Source organism: Ochotona curzoniae, unplaced genomic scaffold (genome assembly GCF_017591425.1).
Source record: "Ochotona curzoniae isolate NIBS_2020 unplaced genomic scaffold, NIBS_Ocur_1.0 scaffold_1852, whole genome shotgun sequence".
Lineage (NCBI taxonomy): Eukaryota > Metazoa > Chordata > Mammalia > Lagomorpha > Ochotonidae > Ochotona > Ochotona curzoniae.
In genome coordinates this window covers 26,404,878-26,423,559 of record NW_024467087.1, presented here as the reverse complement: position 1 = coordinate 26,423,559, position 18,682 = coordinate 26,404,878, and the positions used below count along the sequence as shown (strand labels likewise).

The 18,682-nt window shown below is 39.5% G+C and overlaps 1 protein-coding gene across 2 annotated transcripts in view; it reads left to right on the top strand.

Moving 5' to 3' along the window:
• Positions 1–17,080, top strand: part of HTR2C (5-hydroxytryptamine receptor 2C) — a 195,531-nt gene extending 178,451 nt beyond the window's left edge. Inside the window, exon 7 of one of the 2 annotated variants that reach the window (XM_040999740.1) lies at positions 13,612–17,080. In XM_040999740.1, coding sequence (XP_040855674.1) covers positions 13,612–14,423 — 812 coding nt within the window. In that variant the 3' untranslated portion in view covers positions 14,424–17,080. The remainder of the gene's footprint in view (positions 1–13,611) is intronic. The other variant, XM_040999741.1, reaches the window with a different exon arrangement.
• The last annotated feature ends 1,602 nt before the right edge of the window (positions 17,081–18,682 follow it).

The following is an 18,682-nucleotide window of genomic DNA, read 5'->3' as shown; positions in this document are numbered from 1 at the left end:
CTGATCTCCCCCATATATTACCACAGTAGCATAATCCTTCATAAGCCAAGACTTGAACCAGCACACCAGTATGAGATGCTGACAGTGCAGGGGCATCTTAACTTGCCGTGCCACAACACTGGTCCTCCAACATGTGCATTTCAGATAATGTAATGTACCACCTTTGGATATTAGCTCCTTTTCCACCTTCTAAGCATTTCTCATTGCTACTTTGTAATTGTTACTGTTAACCATTTAGCCACATTCCTGAATGAATTCCAGAGTATGTGCTCTGTTTGTGGTTGGTCAGTAACATTTCTGCTCAGTTAGCTTACTGGTAAACTAGTGATTATCCAGGCATTTCCTTAAATGTCAGGACTGGTAAGTCTCCCAGTCATTGTTGAGGCTCTGTATGCTGCCTAGAACTGCTTTTAGTACTTAGTCTGACTGTTGACACTTCTACCTTAACCTCCATTACTTATTTGCTCCTGGCCTTAAGGAGAGCCCTAAATGATCATTTAGGACTATCTCAGACTTTTCCCAAGCATGTAAATAACCCCTCTAGGAATGTTTATAACCCTTGTCTGTGCACATGGCATTCTACATTTCCAGAAATATTGTGTGCCCTTGAAAACACTACTGTGAATGTATTATCACAGTTTTGTTGTTGTTGTTTAATCTCAAATATCATCACTTCTGGTACATGTACTGTTTAACAATTGTCACTGGCTGGTTAAAAAAAAAAAAAAGATTATTCATTAAAAAAAAAAACTGTTTACAGAGGATGACCTCAGAACCAAGACAGACAGGTTCCAGCAGGAGGATATTCCAGGAAACTGGTTTATCAGGTCAAAAATAATTACATGGAGGTTTTGAAGATTCTGTTCTGATCCCTGAAGTGGCTGCTAGATAGCTCAACTTCAAGTGTTTATTATTCAACACTGTGGCAGGGCTTGTGAGAAAGAAATGTGATTAAATTAAGTTTAAGTGTCAATTCCCCCCCACACAGTTCTTATAGAAATAATGCTGTCTTATAGAAACATTAATTCTTAAAAATGTCACAACATCTTGATTTTCAGGATTATGAAAAGCTAATCTTGAAAGCATTTTCTAGTAGTCCCACTGCTTTTATGGGGAAAAACACGTTATTGGAGATTGTTTTCTGATGTCCTTATTTAGCTATACCCATTAATATTGCCTCTAGCGAAATCACCAATGACAGCCATTTTTTTCTTTATAATGAAATTGGATTTCTCTAAAGAAGAATAAAATTAAGCCTTAGTTGTTTCTTCATTCTGACAAACGTTGCCATATTTATATTTTCTGTGCAGTTTGATATGATTGAGTATAAATTTAAATTTGTGTTATTGTTTTATATTTGCTCAATCTGGGTTTTATATTGTTTTATTTTTATTAGTATTATTTCATCTAAAGTTTATAATCCTTGGGATTCTTTTAATGATTTTTTACCTTCTAGTTGGCAGTCACTTCTGCCAGGTTCTTGGCATATCTTAGACTTTACTTGCCAAGCATTGTAGATTTCATGTTATCAAAGACCTCAGTTATGTCATCTTTGCTGTAATTAAAGTTAAATCACCAGTGTTACAACTGGATATTGTATCAGACTTGCTTCGGGGAAAGGCTATTTCTCTTTACTCTTGCCACTAGATAATATTCCTCATTCCTAGGACAAGAGATTTCTTTTTTTTCCAGTTTTGTTGTGGTATAATTCACAACTGGCATATACTCAAAGTACTCATTGGGATCAATTGATACATGTGCCCATTGTGGAATGATTATCACAATCAAACTAATTATCACATCCATCTTCTTGCATAGTTTTCACATGTGTGTATTTTTGTAGGAAAGTCAGATTTACAGAGAGCAGGGCAGAGAGGAAGATTTTCCATCCACTGGCTCATTCCCCAAGCAGTCGCAGCAGTCAGAATTGAGCAGATCTGAAGCCAGGAACTATTTCCGGATCACCCACACAGGTGCAGGGTTCCAAGGCTTCGGGCCGTCCTCGACTACTTTCCCAGGCCACAAGCAGGGAGTAGGAAGGAAAATGGAGCAGCCAGAATACAAACCAGTACCCATGTGGGATCCCGGTGCATGCAAATTGAGAACTTTGTCCAGTAGGCTACTACACTGGGCCTGTGGCTAGAGTTTTGAGTCCAGTGATCCAGTTGGGGAGCGAGTCCTGCAAACCTCATCTGGATTGACCCCAGACATGACTCCTGTATGTACTAGCCAATACAGGGTCTGGTTCAGTTCATCACCCATATCAGCATACACATACATTGATGATTGTATTTCCATTCCCAACCTCATGCCCCATACAAACATACAGGTGTTGTAGCTCACAGTCCAGCCCAGCATGACAAACCTGGCCCTTGCACACAACAGTGGAAACTGCAACCAAGTTGAGACTACCCACAATAACTACTACTCGGCGTGTCCCAAGTCTTGGTTTCTGCACATGCCAGTATGCAGCAGACTAGTCCGGTCAGTGCCTATGTGTGTCGCAGCTTAACTCAGCTCACCCCACCCCAGACTCCAGTCCACACTTAGGCTGACAAGTAAGATCTGCTTCCTTAGGTAATTCTGATTATACAATACAGTCTTACTAACTGCAATTATTTTTGCTACAAATTAGATTTTTACTACTTATGTATCATATAAAGAAAAGTTTGTATACTTTGCCAAATGTCTATTTGTTCTCCATCTCATCCCTGAAAACAACCATTGTATGCTGTTCTTCTATGTGTTTGACTTCTATGGATTCAACATATGATCCCATAACAGTATTTGTCTCACCATGGTGGCATTATTCTACTTACCATAATATCCTCTAGGTTCATTCATGTTGTTACAAATGACAGCGCTTTCTTTGTGTGGCTAGACAAAATTGCATCGGTGTCATCCACTGATGGATACTTGGGTTATTTTTGTGTTTTGGATGTTGTGATGATGCTGTAAACATAATGTTTTCTGCAAACAGAAACATTGCTTGTGGTTCAGATGGATTTTATTTCTTTTTTCTACCTAATTTATCTGGCTGCTTCTCATGCTCATGAGCAGTAGGTACAGTCTAACAGGGGAGTGCATATTGTTCCCCTGCCATGCATACTCCCAGCATTGGTTCTTGTGCCTGCCAGGGGGTACTGTGGTTCAGCCTGACATGAATTGGCACCCTGTCCTGACACTTGCCAGCTGATGCTGCAGCCTACTCCAGCTGGTCCACATCCATCTTGGCTTTCATATGACCTAGAGAGTGCAGCAGCATAGCCCCATAAGACCCACCCCCAATCCCAGATCTCACTACCGCCTGAGGTAGCAGTGACCAAGCAGGGGAGTCCTGTGGTTCCCCTATAAGGTCTACTTCCAACCCTGGATCTTGCACATGCTAGTGGTTCCTGTATCCCACACTGAAATGGTTTGTCTCCTTGCTTGGCAATCCACAGTAGGTGCACCAGCCTGGCTCAGCCCAGCCTACCCTCAGCCTGGCTCAATCCAACCTGACCCTAGTTCCATCTTAAATTTTCACAAGGTACTATTTCTCCACATTCTCATCAGAACTTATTTTTTTGTTATTTGCATTTTCCTGATTGATAGTGACCATTACCAATTTTACATGTGTCTGTTGGTCATTTGTATTTCATACTTTGAAGAATACCTTTACTTGTCCTTTACCCATTTGTTAACAGGATTATTGATTTTGCTGAGTTTCTTGTGCTCATCATATATTCTAGATAATAATCCTTTATCAGACGTATTGTTGGCAAACATTTTCTCTGAAATTGCTGGTCACTGGTTCACTTAGTTCAGTGTTTTTGAAGCACAGAACACAGAAGCTTCTTAGTTTGATAGAATACTTTGTCTAATTTTGCTTTTATTGTCTGTGGTTTTGGGATCTTAGTCAAGCCATCTTTGCTAGGCTTATGTCTTGCAATGTTTCCCCCATGTAGTCCTCTTACAACATGAAGGTTTCCAGTGTGAGATTTAGAGCCTTTGTCCACTGTGAGTTGATCTTTGTTCAGGATGTGAGGTAAGGTGTTTCTTTCATATAGAGATCCAGTTTGCCCAACACCATTTTTTTTAAGACTTCCCCTCTCCAGTGTTTTAGTGTGTTTGTCAAAAAAAAAAAATGGTTGTTTGTGGGTGAATAAATTAATTGATGGTGTTTCTGGTTTGTTCCATCCATCATTTTCATGCCAGTACTAGACTATTTTTTATTATAATAGCTCTATGGTAGATTATAAAATCTGGTTTTTAATCCCAAATTTTGTTTATGTTGTTTAAGATTGCTTTGGTTATTCAGAATCTCTTGTGCTTCCCTATAAGTTTTTGAATCATTTTTTATAGGTTTTCATAGAATATCCTTAGTGTTTTTATTGGGATTACCTTGAACCTGTAAATTTTTTTCGATACTATGAACATTTTGATCATATTAAATCTTTCAACCCATAAATGTGGAAGATTTTCTCATATTTTTGTCATCTTCAATTTTGTTCCTTAATATTGTATAATTTCATTGCAGCTAGCTATCTTTCATTTCCTATGTTAATTTATTCTCAGACATTTATTTTTGAATTGTAACTATTGTGATTGGGACTGGTCATACAAGCTCTTGTGTATACAGATGCAGGTGATCTTTGTGTGTTGATTTTATATGCAGCAACTATGTCAAACTTTCTTACGAATTCCAATAGTCTAGAGTCTTTGGGTTCCCCAGTGTAAGTAATTGTGCCATTTACAAACAGGGATAATCTGACTTTTTCCTTTCTAATTTGTATCTCTTAGTTTTATTTTTCTTACAAAATGGCACTACCTGAAACTTCCTTAATTATACTGAATAGTAGTAGTGAGAGTAAACATCCTTGACTGATTCCAAATTTTAGTGAAAATGCTTCCAGCTTTCTCATTCAATACAATTCTGGCTATGGGTTGTCATACATTGTATTTATTATGTTGTGGAATGGTCCTTCAACACTCATTTTTTAAATTTTTATTATGAACGATACTGTATTTTATTGAATGCTTTCTTTGCATCTTTTGGAATAATCATATGATCTTATTCTTCACATCTAGTGATTTGTGTATGTTGAACCATCTCTGATCCCTTGGTTAATTCTTACCTGATCCAGATGGATGATCATTTTGATATAGTGTTTTATTCAATTAGCTAAAGTTTGTGAAAGATTTTTGCAAGGATATTTGTCTGTAGTTCTCTTTATTGTATCTTTTTCTAGTTTTGGAATTAAGGGTATTATAGAAGGCATTTGGAAGGATTCTCTCCCTTTCAGATTTTTTTTTATCAGTTTAAGAAAAATTAGGAACTAGTTATTTAAAAGTTCAGCAGAATTCATCAGCGATGCCATATGGTCCAGGATCTTTCCTTCTTAGGACATTGTTCATTGTTGATCAATCTCAGGCTTGGTTATTGATCTATTCAGTTTTTCAATGTCGTTGCAACTCAAGGTTGGTGAACTTTATATATCCAGAAATCAATCTACAATTTCCTCTGCTTTTTATGTGTATCTGAAACCTTATACCATTTCATCAGTAATCCTCCTTCCCTACCACCAGTGTCATATCCTATCCTGTTTTCTATTTCTATGAGCTCAACTTTGTTAAATTCCACATATGCACATATTTCTTTCTGTAGCTCGCTTCTTTCTTTAGCATAATATTTGTCAAGTTCATCCATGTGGTCTCATATTGTGAAAATCACTCCCTCTTTTTCGGCTTTATAGTGCTCCATTATATGTAACCATGGTTTCTTCATCTATCTGTTGATGAACAACTAAGTTGCTTACATATCTGTCAACAGTGATTATAGCCATTCTAACTGGAATGTGATTTTTATTTACATTTCTCTGATAGCTAGTGATTTGGAGCACTTTCTCATGTGTCTAATACCATTTCATCCTTTGAAAAATGCCTGTTCACATTCTTTGCCCAAATCTTAACTAGATTCCTTGCTTTGTTTTCATTTTCTTGAGCTTGTTATATATTCTGATTATTCATCATAATGCATAATTTACAAATATTTTCTCCTATTCTGTCAGTTGACAAACAATTTTGTTAATTGTTTCCTTGGGTGTGCAGAAACTTCTTAACTTGATGTCATTCCATTTGTCTATTTTTGCTTTCATTGTCTGTGCTTCTGGGATCCTATCCAAGAAGCCTTCACATAGGCTTATGTCTTAAAGTGTTCCCCTTATGTTTTCCTGTAGTAATTTGATGATTTCAAGACTTAAGTTTAGATCCTTGATCCACTGTGAGTGCACTTTTGTAAAAGGTGAAAAGTAGGCATCTTATTACAAACATTTGAATGTGGAAACCCAATTTTACAAGACATTTATTGACAAGACTGTCATTGCTCCAGGGAATGATGCTAATTCATTTGTCAAAGATTAGTTGGTTGTAGATATGTGAATTAATTTCTAAAGTTTCCATTCTGTTCCATTGGTCTATGTGTCTACTTTTGTGTGAATACTGGGTACTTTCTATTATAATAGCCCTGTTGCCGGTATGTCTTGAAAGTCTGGTACTGGGATGTCACTAGTTTTGCTTTTTATTGTTTTAAACCACTTTAGCTCTTGTTTTGCAGTAGAAATTTCAGCATATTATTTAAAGTGAGCCCATAGGGTCAATGTATGCCACGCATCCAGGTATGTACACCCGCCCCCCCAGAGTAACGATTCTCTCCATTGTGTGTTCCCTGACCCCACACTGGAGCTCTGTTAAGTGCACAGAGTTCTGAGTAACCACACTCAGACTAGGTAGGTGCCGAGAACCCAGCCACAGCCCAAGTGTTTCGTAGGTATGGTGGTTGTTGGTGGGGGATAATTGGAAACAGGATGGCTCTCTATTATAGAATACTAGACACCGCTCCATCTGCAATGCCTCCACTGTCCTCCAGAGCACAGAATACTGTGTGGACCTGCATTCCAGGGATCCCAGTTGAACCTGTGGAACTCATTCTGCCCTGCTAGAACACCAGCCTGTCTCTGAGGGCACTGGGAAGAAGATAGGCAAACAGTTCCCTTCTCAAGATGGCATGTGCTCATCTCAATCCCCACTCTAAGGAGTTGAGAGGAACCATGCAAGTTCCCCCCCTCTCAAGCGTCTGAGCCACATGTCTCGAAGTAACTCCCCTGACAGAGCAGCGAGTTTGACATGGTAGGATTCCTCCCTGGGAAGGATCACGCCAGGGCACCACACACTTGAGCTCCATCTCTGCTCTCCTTTTCACCCTCTCCCCTGAAACCTCAGTCACCCCATGTTTCCTCCTTATTCTTCCTCCAAGTTTTGTTGCTACACCTGTTGGAGATACCCCCACTGTGTTCCTAGTGCATTGACCTGTAAATGTGGCTGCTTGGGAGAATCTCAGTGGAGCAAAAGGCAAATATTGGATCTCTGTATATGGCTGGGTTGCATCTGCTATGGAAGTTTATTGTATAATTTCTTCTCCATCATCCTTTATTACTTGTTCCTTGGCAAAATATCTTCACTACTTCACTGTAATAATTCTCTCTGTCATAACCAGTGGTCTCATTGTCTAAGAGAAAGCATTTCAAGTTCTAGACCACTCTGCAGCATTTGAAATTATTGAGGCTACTTTCTTCAGAAAGCAACCTTCCTTTTGTTATTATATCATTCTTTAATTGCACTGAATTATTTTAATGGTGCTGACACTCATTTTGTAAATGTTGCTGGTGGTAGTTTTGATCTTACTGGAACATGTCAAAGAAAATTTTTCAGATCAGGTTCACACAGGTACCAACAGTGACAAGTACTCTGTGACTATGATGTCTGGCCTATCTGGCCTATCATTATTGTAAGACATTATCAACGATAAAACACATCACAGTTTCAAAGACATAAAATCTTGAAAGAAATATGTATCTTCAACTCTCAGAAATGTTATTTTTATCTGATGGTTTTAAAGTAATGAATCTGTGTTGCTTGAATTCAAGGCTTTAGGAAACAAGCATATTTATATATCCTCTGAACTTATCTTCTTTTCAGTAAAGTAATTTTATCAAATAACAGATTTATCCAAGGTTAGAATGAGATAGTGCATGTTGAATAATGCAGATACAGTACTACAGTCAGTAAGCACTCAGGAGCACTCAGTGAATGAGTTAGTAGTTGTAGTGTTAGCAGTGACATTACTGTTAGTGGTAGTTGTTTTGGTAGTCATATATTTTCGATAAAATAGTAAATACGTAACATCTTTGATAAAATAATAACACTGACTTTCAGTAAAACAAGCTATAACCATGTTACTAAATTCAATATTTCTAAAATGCTATATAAGATTTTATATGTTTATGAAGTTTAAGGAACTTAAAACATGATAACTGCATTTCACAATTTGCATAAATGATATAATTCATACTTTAACTGTGTATTACTTGAATTAGCACCTGGGAGTTTAAGTAGCACATGAATTATTACTTTGTTGTTTCTAACCTTCTAAGAAAGATGATATAGATTACTGAAGCTAACTTCAGAGAGAAGAAGTAATTCTACCTGATAACTCTTTGTATGACCTCTGTCTGGCTCAAATAAAAGAGGAGTTTATAAAAATTATAAAAGACTTGGCTCTCTGGGTGGCTAAGTGTAAGTATTGGTGAAAAGATATTCGTTATTATTGCAATTACTTTTGTTGCTACTGAATATTTTCGATTGCAGTTCATATTGACTTTTCCTCTTTTGAGCAGAACAAGGATTTAAAAATTTTCAAATTTTGCTCCATTAAATTTGCTGACTTGGTTGCTTAATTTCTCTGAAATTAACTTCATGAAAAATAGATGTCTTTTAAAATGTCTATGAAAAGCAAATATTTATAAATGGGCTAGTGCATGTTAAGCATGTTGCAGGTATTGCTGTTGCTATTGCTTATATTGACTTGATATTATAATCACATAACTTACTATTGGCTGAATTAGAGGTGCTAACACCTTTACATGTTTATTGAACTTAATTTTCCAGATCTTGAATAACTTTATTAGCACTGAAGAGCAGTTTTCAAGCGTTTTACTGTCAGTATCTCTATTATTTTCCTCAAAATAATTGAAGAATCCCAAGAACTTTTGTTCATGAGGATTTTATCTATTGATACATATGGTGTTAGAGATTAAAACTGAGACATGGGGCCCGGCACGGTGGCGCAAGTGGTTAAAGGTCCTCGCCTTGCACGTTCGGGATCCCATATGGGCGCCGGTTCTAATCCCGGCAGCCCCGCTTCCCTTCCAGCTCCCTGCCTGTGGCCTGGGAAAGCAGTCGAGGACAGCCCAAAGCTTTGGGACCCTGCACCCGCGTGGGAGACCCAGAAGAGGCTCCTGGCTTCGGACCGGCATAGTATCGGCCCGTTGCGCTCACTTGGGGAGTGAATCATCGGACGGAAGATCTTCCTCTCTGTCTCTCCTCTCTGTATATCCGCCTTTCCAATGAAAAAATAATAAAAATAAATCTTTAAAAAAAAAAAAACTGAGACACGTATGAAATATTTTTAAATCATTTCATTTTAAGTAACAAAAAAAGCCAACTTACTGTTAACATAACCAATATTTCATGAAAAGTAAACTATAACTTGAAAAAAATTGGAAAGAAGCCAGGCATTGGTTTACTATTTCTAAAATGTATTTATTGTCTAGTTTCGGAGAAACATGTCTGAATTCTCCTAAGCGCAGTTATATTTGACCTGCTGTGAGACATGGTTTCGGTTGAAGTTGATAAGGAAATTGTGGTTTTAAAGACAGATCATTTGAGTAGGAGAATCTGGCAAGCTCTGAAAGTGTTTCAGAGGCTCCCTGTCCTGGCACCACGCTCTGAGAACTGCTCACATTGAACTTTCAATGTTTAGGCCTTGAAGAAGTATATGGATGGTATATTGTTACTAATGCTGCTTCTGTTGCCATTACTACCATTTACAATTTCTAAATTCACAGGTATCAAAATAACTTGAATGATTTCTTGTTTTGTTGACTGCATTCATGGCTTCTCAAAATCAAGGGAACTTAATGATGGTATAGACTTGATAAATTGGTTAAGCCACTTCCCCAAGTAATTCCTATCTCAGAGGGATTTTGATCAATTTGCCATAAGATGTTTATATCTCTAACATCAGTAATATTCATATCTATGACTTGACACGTAAGAAGGACTCAATAAATAGCACCAATTAGAGTCAACCATTCTGCAACATATGTGAAATTACCCAAGCATATATCAGGGATAAAAATTGGCCTCACGCATGTAGCGATGGCTTCAGCTCATCTCCAGTGACTGTCTTAGCCTCGCTTTGTGCTCCTTTATGAGATTCACTTTTAGGACCCAGAGTCCCTGGAGAAAGTGAACATGTCTTTTAATAGCAGCAAGCTCATAGGACTCTTGAACTGGGCTGAATCATGTCAGTATGTGGGACTTTCCCTAGAGACTTCTGGTGTTTCTAGGAAAACCTAGAAGATTCTTGTAGCACTTCACAACGGGCATTGATTCTCCATGTATAGGTATATCTGTGAGTCAGGATGCGTCCAGAATGAAGGCGAATTCCCCAGACTTCGTAGTCTTAGGCTCTCTATCTCCCACCGCAGGAAGTGAGGGTGGGGGAAGCAGGGGACTGCAGGGCACAGCACCTATCTGGCACCCTCAGCTGTGCTTACTGTTGGATCCTGGGAAGGCATAACAGATTTCTTCAGAAATTATCTTTTCTGGGGTGACACAAGTGATGCCTAATGACGCAGGCCCTCCTATCCCTTCTCAGAGTCCTTCAGTTCAAGTCCAGACTCTGCATTTTGTGCACTGTAGTGGTGGCAAGTGATGGCTCAAGTACTGGGATCCCTGCCAATTATGGAGGAATGTGGATACACTTCCCGTCCTTTGGCTTCAGCCTTACCCAGCCCCAACCACTGTGAGCATTTGGAGAATGAACCAGCACCTTATTTGTTTTTTCTTTTAAAGATTTATTTTATTTTCATTGGAAATTCAGACATATAGAGGAGGAGGGCTAGAGAAGATTTTCCATCCCCTGATTCACTCCCCAGGTGGCTGCAATGTCCAGGGCTGCACCAATCCAAAGCCAGGAACCGCTTTCGGGTCTGCCACATGGGTGCAGGGTCCCAAGGCTTTGGGTCATCCTTGACCGCTTTCCCAGACCACAAGCAGGCAGCTGGATGGGAAGCAGGGCTGCTGGGATTAGACCCAGCACCCATATGGGATCCCAGCATGTGCAAGACGATGACTTTAGCCACTAGGCTACTGTGCTAGGCCCTGTCTTTTTTTTTTTTTAACTTCTAAGATTTAATGGAGATTTGTCAATGATTACAAAAGTAAAATCATATACTAAATAAATTATATAATAAAAATTCATGTGCTTATCTAGCTCCAATTGACTTACCAATTTCTGGACATTCTTGTTTCATCCACATTGCTATCTATCCATTTCTCCCTCCCAAAGTAATTTGAAAAATTCAAGACATTAAAATCACTCATCCATAAGTATAGATTTCTAAAATTATTACATGTATTTTTCTATATAACTACATTATCAACATCTAACCCAAAATTAACGAACAATGCTTAATATTATGAAAAGGCCAATCATTCAAAGTCTTCCACATGGGCACAGGGCCCAAGCACTTCGGCCATCTTCCACTGCTTTCTCAGGTGTATTAGCAGGGACCTATATAGGAAGTAAGCAGCTGAAACTTTAACCTGCTGGGATGCCAGTATCATAGTTAGAGGCTTAATCTGCTATGCCACTGAAGCAGCCCCAGAGCCTCCTAGGTTTTTCAGCCTTCCTTATTTTCTTGAATATCATGCCTATGTTCAATGTAGAAGCTGGACTGATGGCTAAAAGTCTTGTCCCATCTTTTGTTACTTCTCACGCTATCTCTTGGGCTCTCTTGACAGTGAAGATCAATATTTTGGACTTTCAGTGTTTAAGAAACGAAGTTTATCCCTTTCCAAAAGTACTCTTGTGTCTTTCTTGCTACTAAACACTGATCAATAGCCTCAACAAACTCTAGTAAAAATTTAGCGACTATCATTCCCCTTTTGATCACCCAGTCGAACATTCCGTATCTGACTAAGGGTTAAACTCGCCTGTAAAGGGCTTTCAGTTCTGGGTTTTTCACGGTTGCTTGTGTGTTCACTGAAGTCAGCACCCGTCTTGGAGTGCTCACACCTGCCAGGCCTGGATTCCGAGTAATCACTGCTGGACTCTTACAGGACTGTATTTATTTTCCTAGGCTTCAGTTTACTGTGGGCAGAAGAGAGAAATTACATAAACATTTGACTATGTCTTGCAAGTTAGCTCTATGCATGAAAAAAGGCCCTCTCCAAGCTCCACCATAGCTCTCTCTAGAAGTTTCCAGGACACTTCTTAACTTATGCTCTGGCACAAGAGCACCTTTGGCTCGCAAATGCTTGTTGCTATTTTCTGCCTGTAGGCCAGTCTCTCAAAGCACACTGTATTCTTCCAAAACAAAGTGAACTAAATGCCCCATAAGAATGGGATTCTGCACTTCACTATGACTCTTTCTCCTTTTTAAACTATCTTGGCCATTACTTTTTTTAAAAAAATGATTTATTTATTTTTTAGGAAGAGAAAAGGTGAGACACACTGAGAGAGAGAGAGAGAGAAAGAGAGCTGCCATCTGCTGGTTCATTCCCCACATGGCTGCAATGGTCAGAGCTGTGCTGGTCAGAAGCTGGGAGCCAGGAGTTTCTTCCAAATGAGTTCCAAATGAGTGCAGGGGCTCAAGGACTTAAGCCATCTTCCACTGCCTTTCACGGTACATTAGAAGGGAACTGGATCAAAAATGGAGTAGCTGGGACTACAACTGGCACCCATATAGGAAGCTAGGGCCACAAAGAATTAGTCTTCTGCCACTGTGTTGACCCCCACTATGACTCTTGACCTTGAAACAACATTACTCAGAACCAGAACTGAAAACGAACTATAAAAGTCACCAAAAAGAGAATCCTCTGTTTCTGCTTATTGACTATTTCTGCATAGTTGGTCTGACTCTGCCAAGCGAACCCTGAAAGGCTATTAGGTTCAGAGATGAGACAGAGGAAAAAAATGTGACTCTGCTTAGCAAGTCACTGAGTACAGATGAGGGATTATTCATTGATTCAGCAAATACAGGGGACTTCAAAAATGTTGTGCAAAAAAAAAATGGAATAAAACTATCAGTCGTTTGAGAAAAGAATCTTGAAATTCATGTATAATCTGTTCATAATATGTGTTTTTTCTGTGACCTTTTTGAACACATGTTTATTGAGTGCCTTCTGTGAGCCAAGACAATTTTAGGAACTGTAAATACACAAAAGGTATGCATTCCTATCTCTAATAACTTCTCTCCATATTGCTAAGCTCAAGTCTTCTTCAGAAATTAGAGAGAGAGGGTGCCTAATAGGGAAAGAGCACCCTTGTTCTAGTCTGGTATTTTGACTGTTTCAGGTGACTATCAATTATGCCATGAGTAGCAGTCAACAATAAGCAGGTGTGACCTTCCACCAGCGGAGTACGAATGGGTTATGCCATGCCCCAGCCTTCTCAGTCTTTCGGTATGCTATAACGAGATGCTGCCTTCTGTTCGATTCCTGTAGGTGTTTCAGTTCCTATCCCTGTGATTGGACTGAGGGACGAAGGCAAAGTGTTCGTGAACAACACAACGTGCGTGCTCAACGACCCGAATTTCGTCTTGATTGGGTCCTTCGTAGCTTTCTTCATCCCGTTGACGATTATGGTGATCACGTATTGCTTAACGATCTACGTTCTCCGCCGACAAGCTCTGATGTTACTACGCGGCCACACCGAGGAACCGCCCGGAATCAGCCTGAATTTCCTGAAGTGCTGCAAGAGCAGCCCTGCTGAGGAAGAGAAAGCCAACCAGGAGCAGAACGCCCGCCGGAAGAGGAAGAAGAGGCCGAGGGGCACCATGCAGGCTATCAACAACGAAAAGAAAGCTTCTAAAGTCCTTGGGATTGTGTTCTTTGTGTTTCTGATTATGTGGTGCCCGTTTTTCATTACTAATATTCTGTCGGTTCTCTGCGGGAAGGCCTGTAACCAGAAGCTCATGGAAAAGCTTCTGAATGTGTTTGTTTGGATCGGCTACGTTTGTTCCGGAATTAATCCTCTGGTGTACACTCTCTTCAACAAAGTCTACCGAAGGGCTTTCTCCAACTATTTGCGCTGCAATTATAAGGGAGACAAAAAGCCACCTGTCAGACAAATGCCAAGAGTTGCTGCCACGGCTCTGTCTGGAAGGGAGCTGAATGTTAACGTTTACCGGCACACCAATGAACCGGTGATTAGCCAAGCTAAGGAGCAGGAGCCTGGCATAGAGATGCAAGTAGAAAATTTGGAGCTCCCAGTCAATCCCGCCAGTGTGGTCAGTGAAAGGATCAGTAGCGTATGAGAAAGCGCAGCACAGTCTTTTCCTACCCTGAAACTCCAGAGATGTAGGAAAAGTTTCTCCTTTAATTTTTCTGTCGGTCATAACTAATGTAAATACTCCAGTTTGACAAAAAAAAAAGTGTTTTTATATATAGCTTTGCAACCCTGTACTTTACAATCATGCGTACAATAAGTAAGATTTAGAGTTCTATATTTACTGTTTGTAATAGATGGAGAGTAACTTATTTTGACTCTTTGATGAATAAAGGAATAAAGGGGTTATTTTTTCTCTCCCCCTACCCCAGCTTCTACCCTGCCTTCCATGCTGCCCCCTTTCTCCTGCCCTTTCTCTCTCTCCCTCCTTCCCTAGTGAGTATGGAAATATTGATGTTCATCTCAGGTGGCATTTGCGGGAGGCCAGAATGATGCACGACAGTTCTATTGCAGCCATATTAAAATGTGCAAATGCAGTGGAAACCATTTCCAGGTTAACAGTAAATATACACTTTAAATTCTTGCTCCGCTCATATACACACATACAGTAAGGTGGATTCTGCCTTCTGATAGATCTCAGTGAGTCTGAGGCAGAACTTAGCCTTGTTCAGGGGCAAAATTTGACATTGTCAGAGCGTTGTGTTGATATTTTACTGCAATGTCTGTCCCGCAACATAGTGGTATTTTAACATAGCAGCTGGTTAACCAGGACTACAGAAGTGGAAGGATGATAAGAGATATAAACACCAAATAGCTTTTCACTTCTTAAGGACAATGTTCAAATTCTGATTATAATGACAAGCAAACTGGAATTAGTGTTCTCATTCTGGTCCTTAGTAAATACCTAATTCCATGGTCACACTGGGAAATGAAATCCCAGAGTTATTTCCCATTCCAGGACTCAACATCAATTGGGTTTTGATCTCAGAATCCTGGAAATTCGTGTGCTACACACAAAGTGAAATTAGCATTTTGAGCCTTATTAAAATATTTTCTTAATTGTGGTACCTCTATCTATAGGACCTAATTTAGCAGTCCATTCTTGAGTAAAACTTGTATTAGAAGGAGAGATGACCAAGGTTGAGAAGTTTTACTTGATTAAGGACTACAGAACTAGGCCCTTAGAATGTGAAAAAGTAACTTAAAAGACGCTTTTATGAACTCTGGGAATAACAGAAATACAGAATTTCCATTTGGATTTTAAACAAAAAATTTATCTCATTTTCAGATCCTTCCAAACTCTCTAGTGCAGGAAAAGGCTGCAGCTAATTTGTGAAAGTGGCAAGCTCTTCATTGTACTGCAGTTACGTACCAGAAGTTAAAATCTTTGTTAAAATATAGTGTTGTGCTACAAAAAATGTGGGCCATCGTTTCATTCGTGGGCCTGCTGCTCCCTACTAACCCAGTACCATTTTAACAGTTTGTATGCCATGAAAGGTTTCCATGCCTCGCTGAAGTCAAACCATTATTTCTATGCTGTGTGCAGAGTGTACAAGTGTTTCCAGTAACTGTATGTATTTCCATGTGTGTCCATGTCACACAACTGTGGGTAAATTTCCGAAGAATTCATGATGCTATTTCTTACACCTGACAGTTACTTTGCACACCTGCAAGGGTGCCTTTCACTATGGTGAAATCGGTGAACGCAGAATCTGAATTCCTGAAACCCTTGGTCGGTGTCCTCAACACACAGCATAGATGAATCCAGTAATCTGCCGCAGGGGCAGTGGGAAGGCTGCTGTATTTGAGGAAACTCATACAGTCCTTATTCAACTTTCAACACTGCCAAACGTCAGTCAAATGCTTGAGCATGCCCAAACATAACATGAAAGTCAAGTCTACCTGCCTGTTAGGTCAGTTGAACTGCATGTTAAAACAATTCTGTGAAGTTGAATGAGATGATCTAATTCTTACTGAAATGAGGATGTCCGAAGAAACACAGCATGTATTTAGCATGAGTTCTGCCCATGCAGATGGTGCCCTGCATGTATGCCATGTATGTTGCATGAATCCATCGATTCTTATTGATGTAGGGCAGAGTAGCTGACACAAAAAGGACTGAAGAAGATCTCCTAGCAGTCCTTCAAAAGATCATGCATTCAGATCTGAAGTATTGCGAGTGTTAGAGGAAATTGGAAATATCTGATTTCTTTTCTTAACTATCAGGGCAAGCTCATAGCACATGTTTTACAAAGAAATAAAATATAAACCACAGATTTTCAAAAGCACTAGCAATAAGTTGAATGATAATAGCTTATAGCACATTTGTTAATAATTCTTAAAGTCATCAAGTAGTAGTACTTAACACAGTAATTATCCTCAAATTGTGTGCTATTCGTAAATTCTGTGCATTTTGGTATGAAATAAATATACTCATTTGGATATCAATCTTAAAGTTCAATGTTAAATCTACAAACTTTTATAAGTGTTTTAAAAAGTCCATGTGATAAACCATAAATGTGGTGAATTTACTGTCAAACAAATCATTTTATTGTATTCTTATGTGTATCTGTTTAAGACACGTGCAACAGACTGCCTTATATTATTTCCTGTAATTCTACTCCTTTGTCCAATAGTACTTTTGTGAATGGTTGTAAAGGTTTGTCTTACTCCTTATCCCTGTATGTTACCCACTCCAGGTTTTTGTGATACTTCCTATTAATTTATTAAACTTAATAAATGTTGGCTAATACGTCATGGATCTTTTTTTATTCCTCTTGAATCCTTTGAAAGGGCAATGTACTACTTCATCTTTGAAAACTCAACTGAATACTGTAAAATAAATTGATAAAGACAACACATCCAGATCATATTACATTTTCTGGCTAATTATGCATGTGCTCAAGGACTACAATATCAGAGAGAAAATAATTGGAAAGTATGAACAAGGAAAGCAATGTCAGAAACAGCATGACTGAATCCTCATGTGCAGAATGATGGTGGCATTCCTGGGTTGTCTTGTCACCATTCCCTGAGGTGCAGGTGGGAGGCCTTGGAGAGTAAACAAGAGCTCCTTACTGCCAAGATAGAAATATATCACTGCCACCTTCCTGTAGCTATATTATAACTGCCTTGTAGTGTTTTATTCCCAACTTTTTAAAAGTATGTTTTTCTTTATTTGAAAGTCAGATTTCCAGAGAAAGAGATCTTACATTTGCTGGTTTACTCCCCACTCCAGTGTCTGCAAAGGCAGGGACGAACCAGGGGCTTCTTCTGGATCTCTCTTGTGGGCACAGAAGCCCGAGGATTTGGGCCATCTTCCACTGCTTTCTCGGGCACATTGGCAGGGAGCTGGATGGAAAATGGAGCTGCCAGGATACAAACTGTCATGCATATAGGATCTCAATGTTTACAGACAGTGACGTTACTTCTTACATCACACCAACAGTCCTTATTCCCAACATTTTAAATTTATTTAAGAGAGTTCCAGCCCTGCACAATGGTTCAATTGACTAATACACCTCTTGTGGATACGGGTGCCTGTTCATGTCCCGGCTGCTCCAGTTCCTATCCAGCCCCCTGCTTGTGACCTAGGAAAGCAGTAGAGGGTGGCCCAAAGCTTTGGGGTCCTGCACCCACATGGGACACCAGGAAGAATTTCCTGACTCTTGGCTCCTGGCTTCAGATCGGCTCTCAGCTCTGGCCATTGCAGCTGCTTGGGGAATGAACCCGAGAATGAAAGGTCTTTCTGTCTGTCCTTCTCTGTATAAATCTGCCTTCCCAATAAAAATAAATGAATCTTTAAAAAGGAGAGTTTCATTCCCCGTATGTTCACAATGGCTAGAACTGGGTCAAGGGGAAAATATAGGAGCCAAGGACTCAATCCAGGTCTGCTGGATATCTGGCAGAAACCCAATTACTTGAGCAATCACCTACTGCCACCCTGGATTTACATTAACAGGAACCTAAGTCAGGAACCAGAACCCAAGGGGTGGTGTTTGTGGCACAGTAGGTGAAACCACAACAGAAGACATCCAAATGCTGTATCAGAATGCCTGGCTCAGGCCCTCAACACTTCAGTTCTGATCCATCTTCCAGCTAATTTACCTGGAGAAACAACAAGTGATGACTCAAATGTCTGACTCCACACCGGCTAAGCAGGAGCCCCAGTTGGAGTTCCTAACTCCTGGCTCGAGCCTAGCCAAGCCCTAGCCGTTGTGGGCATTAGAAAAATGAAAGAATGGATGGAAAATTTCTATCTCAGTCACACTACCTTTCAAATAAATAAATATTTTTAAATAAATTAAAATGTATTGGAAATAAAAGATTTGCTTATTTTTGATCAGA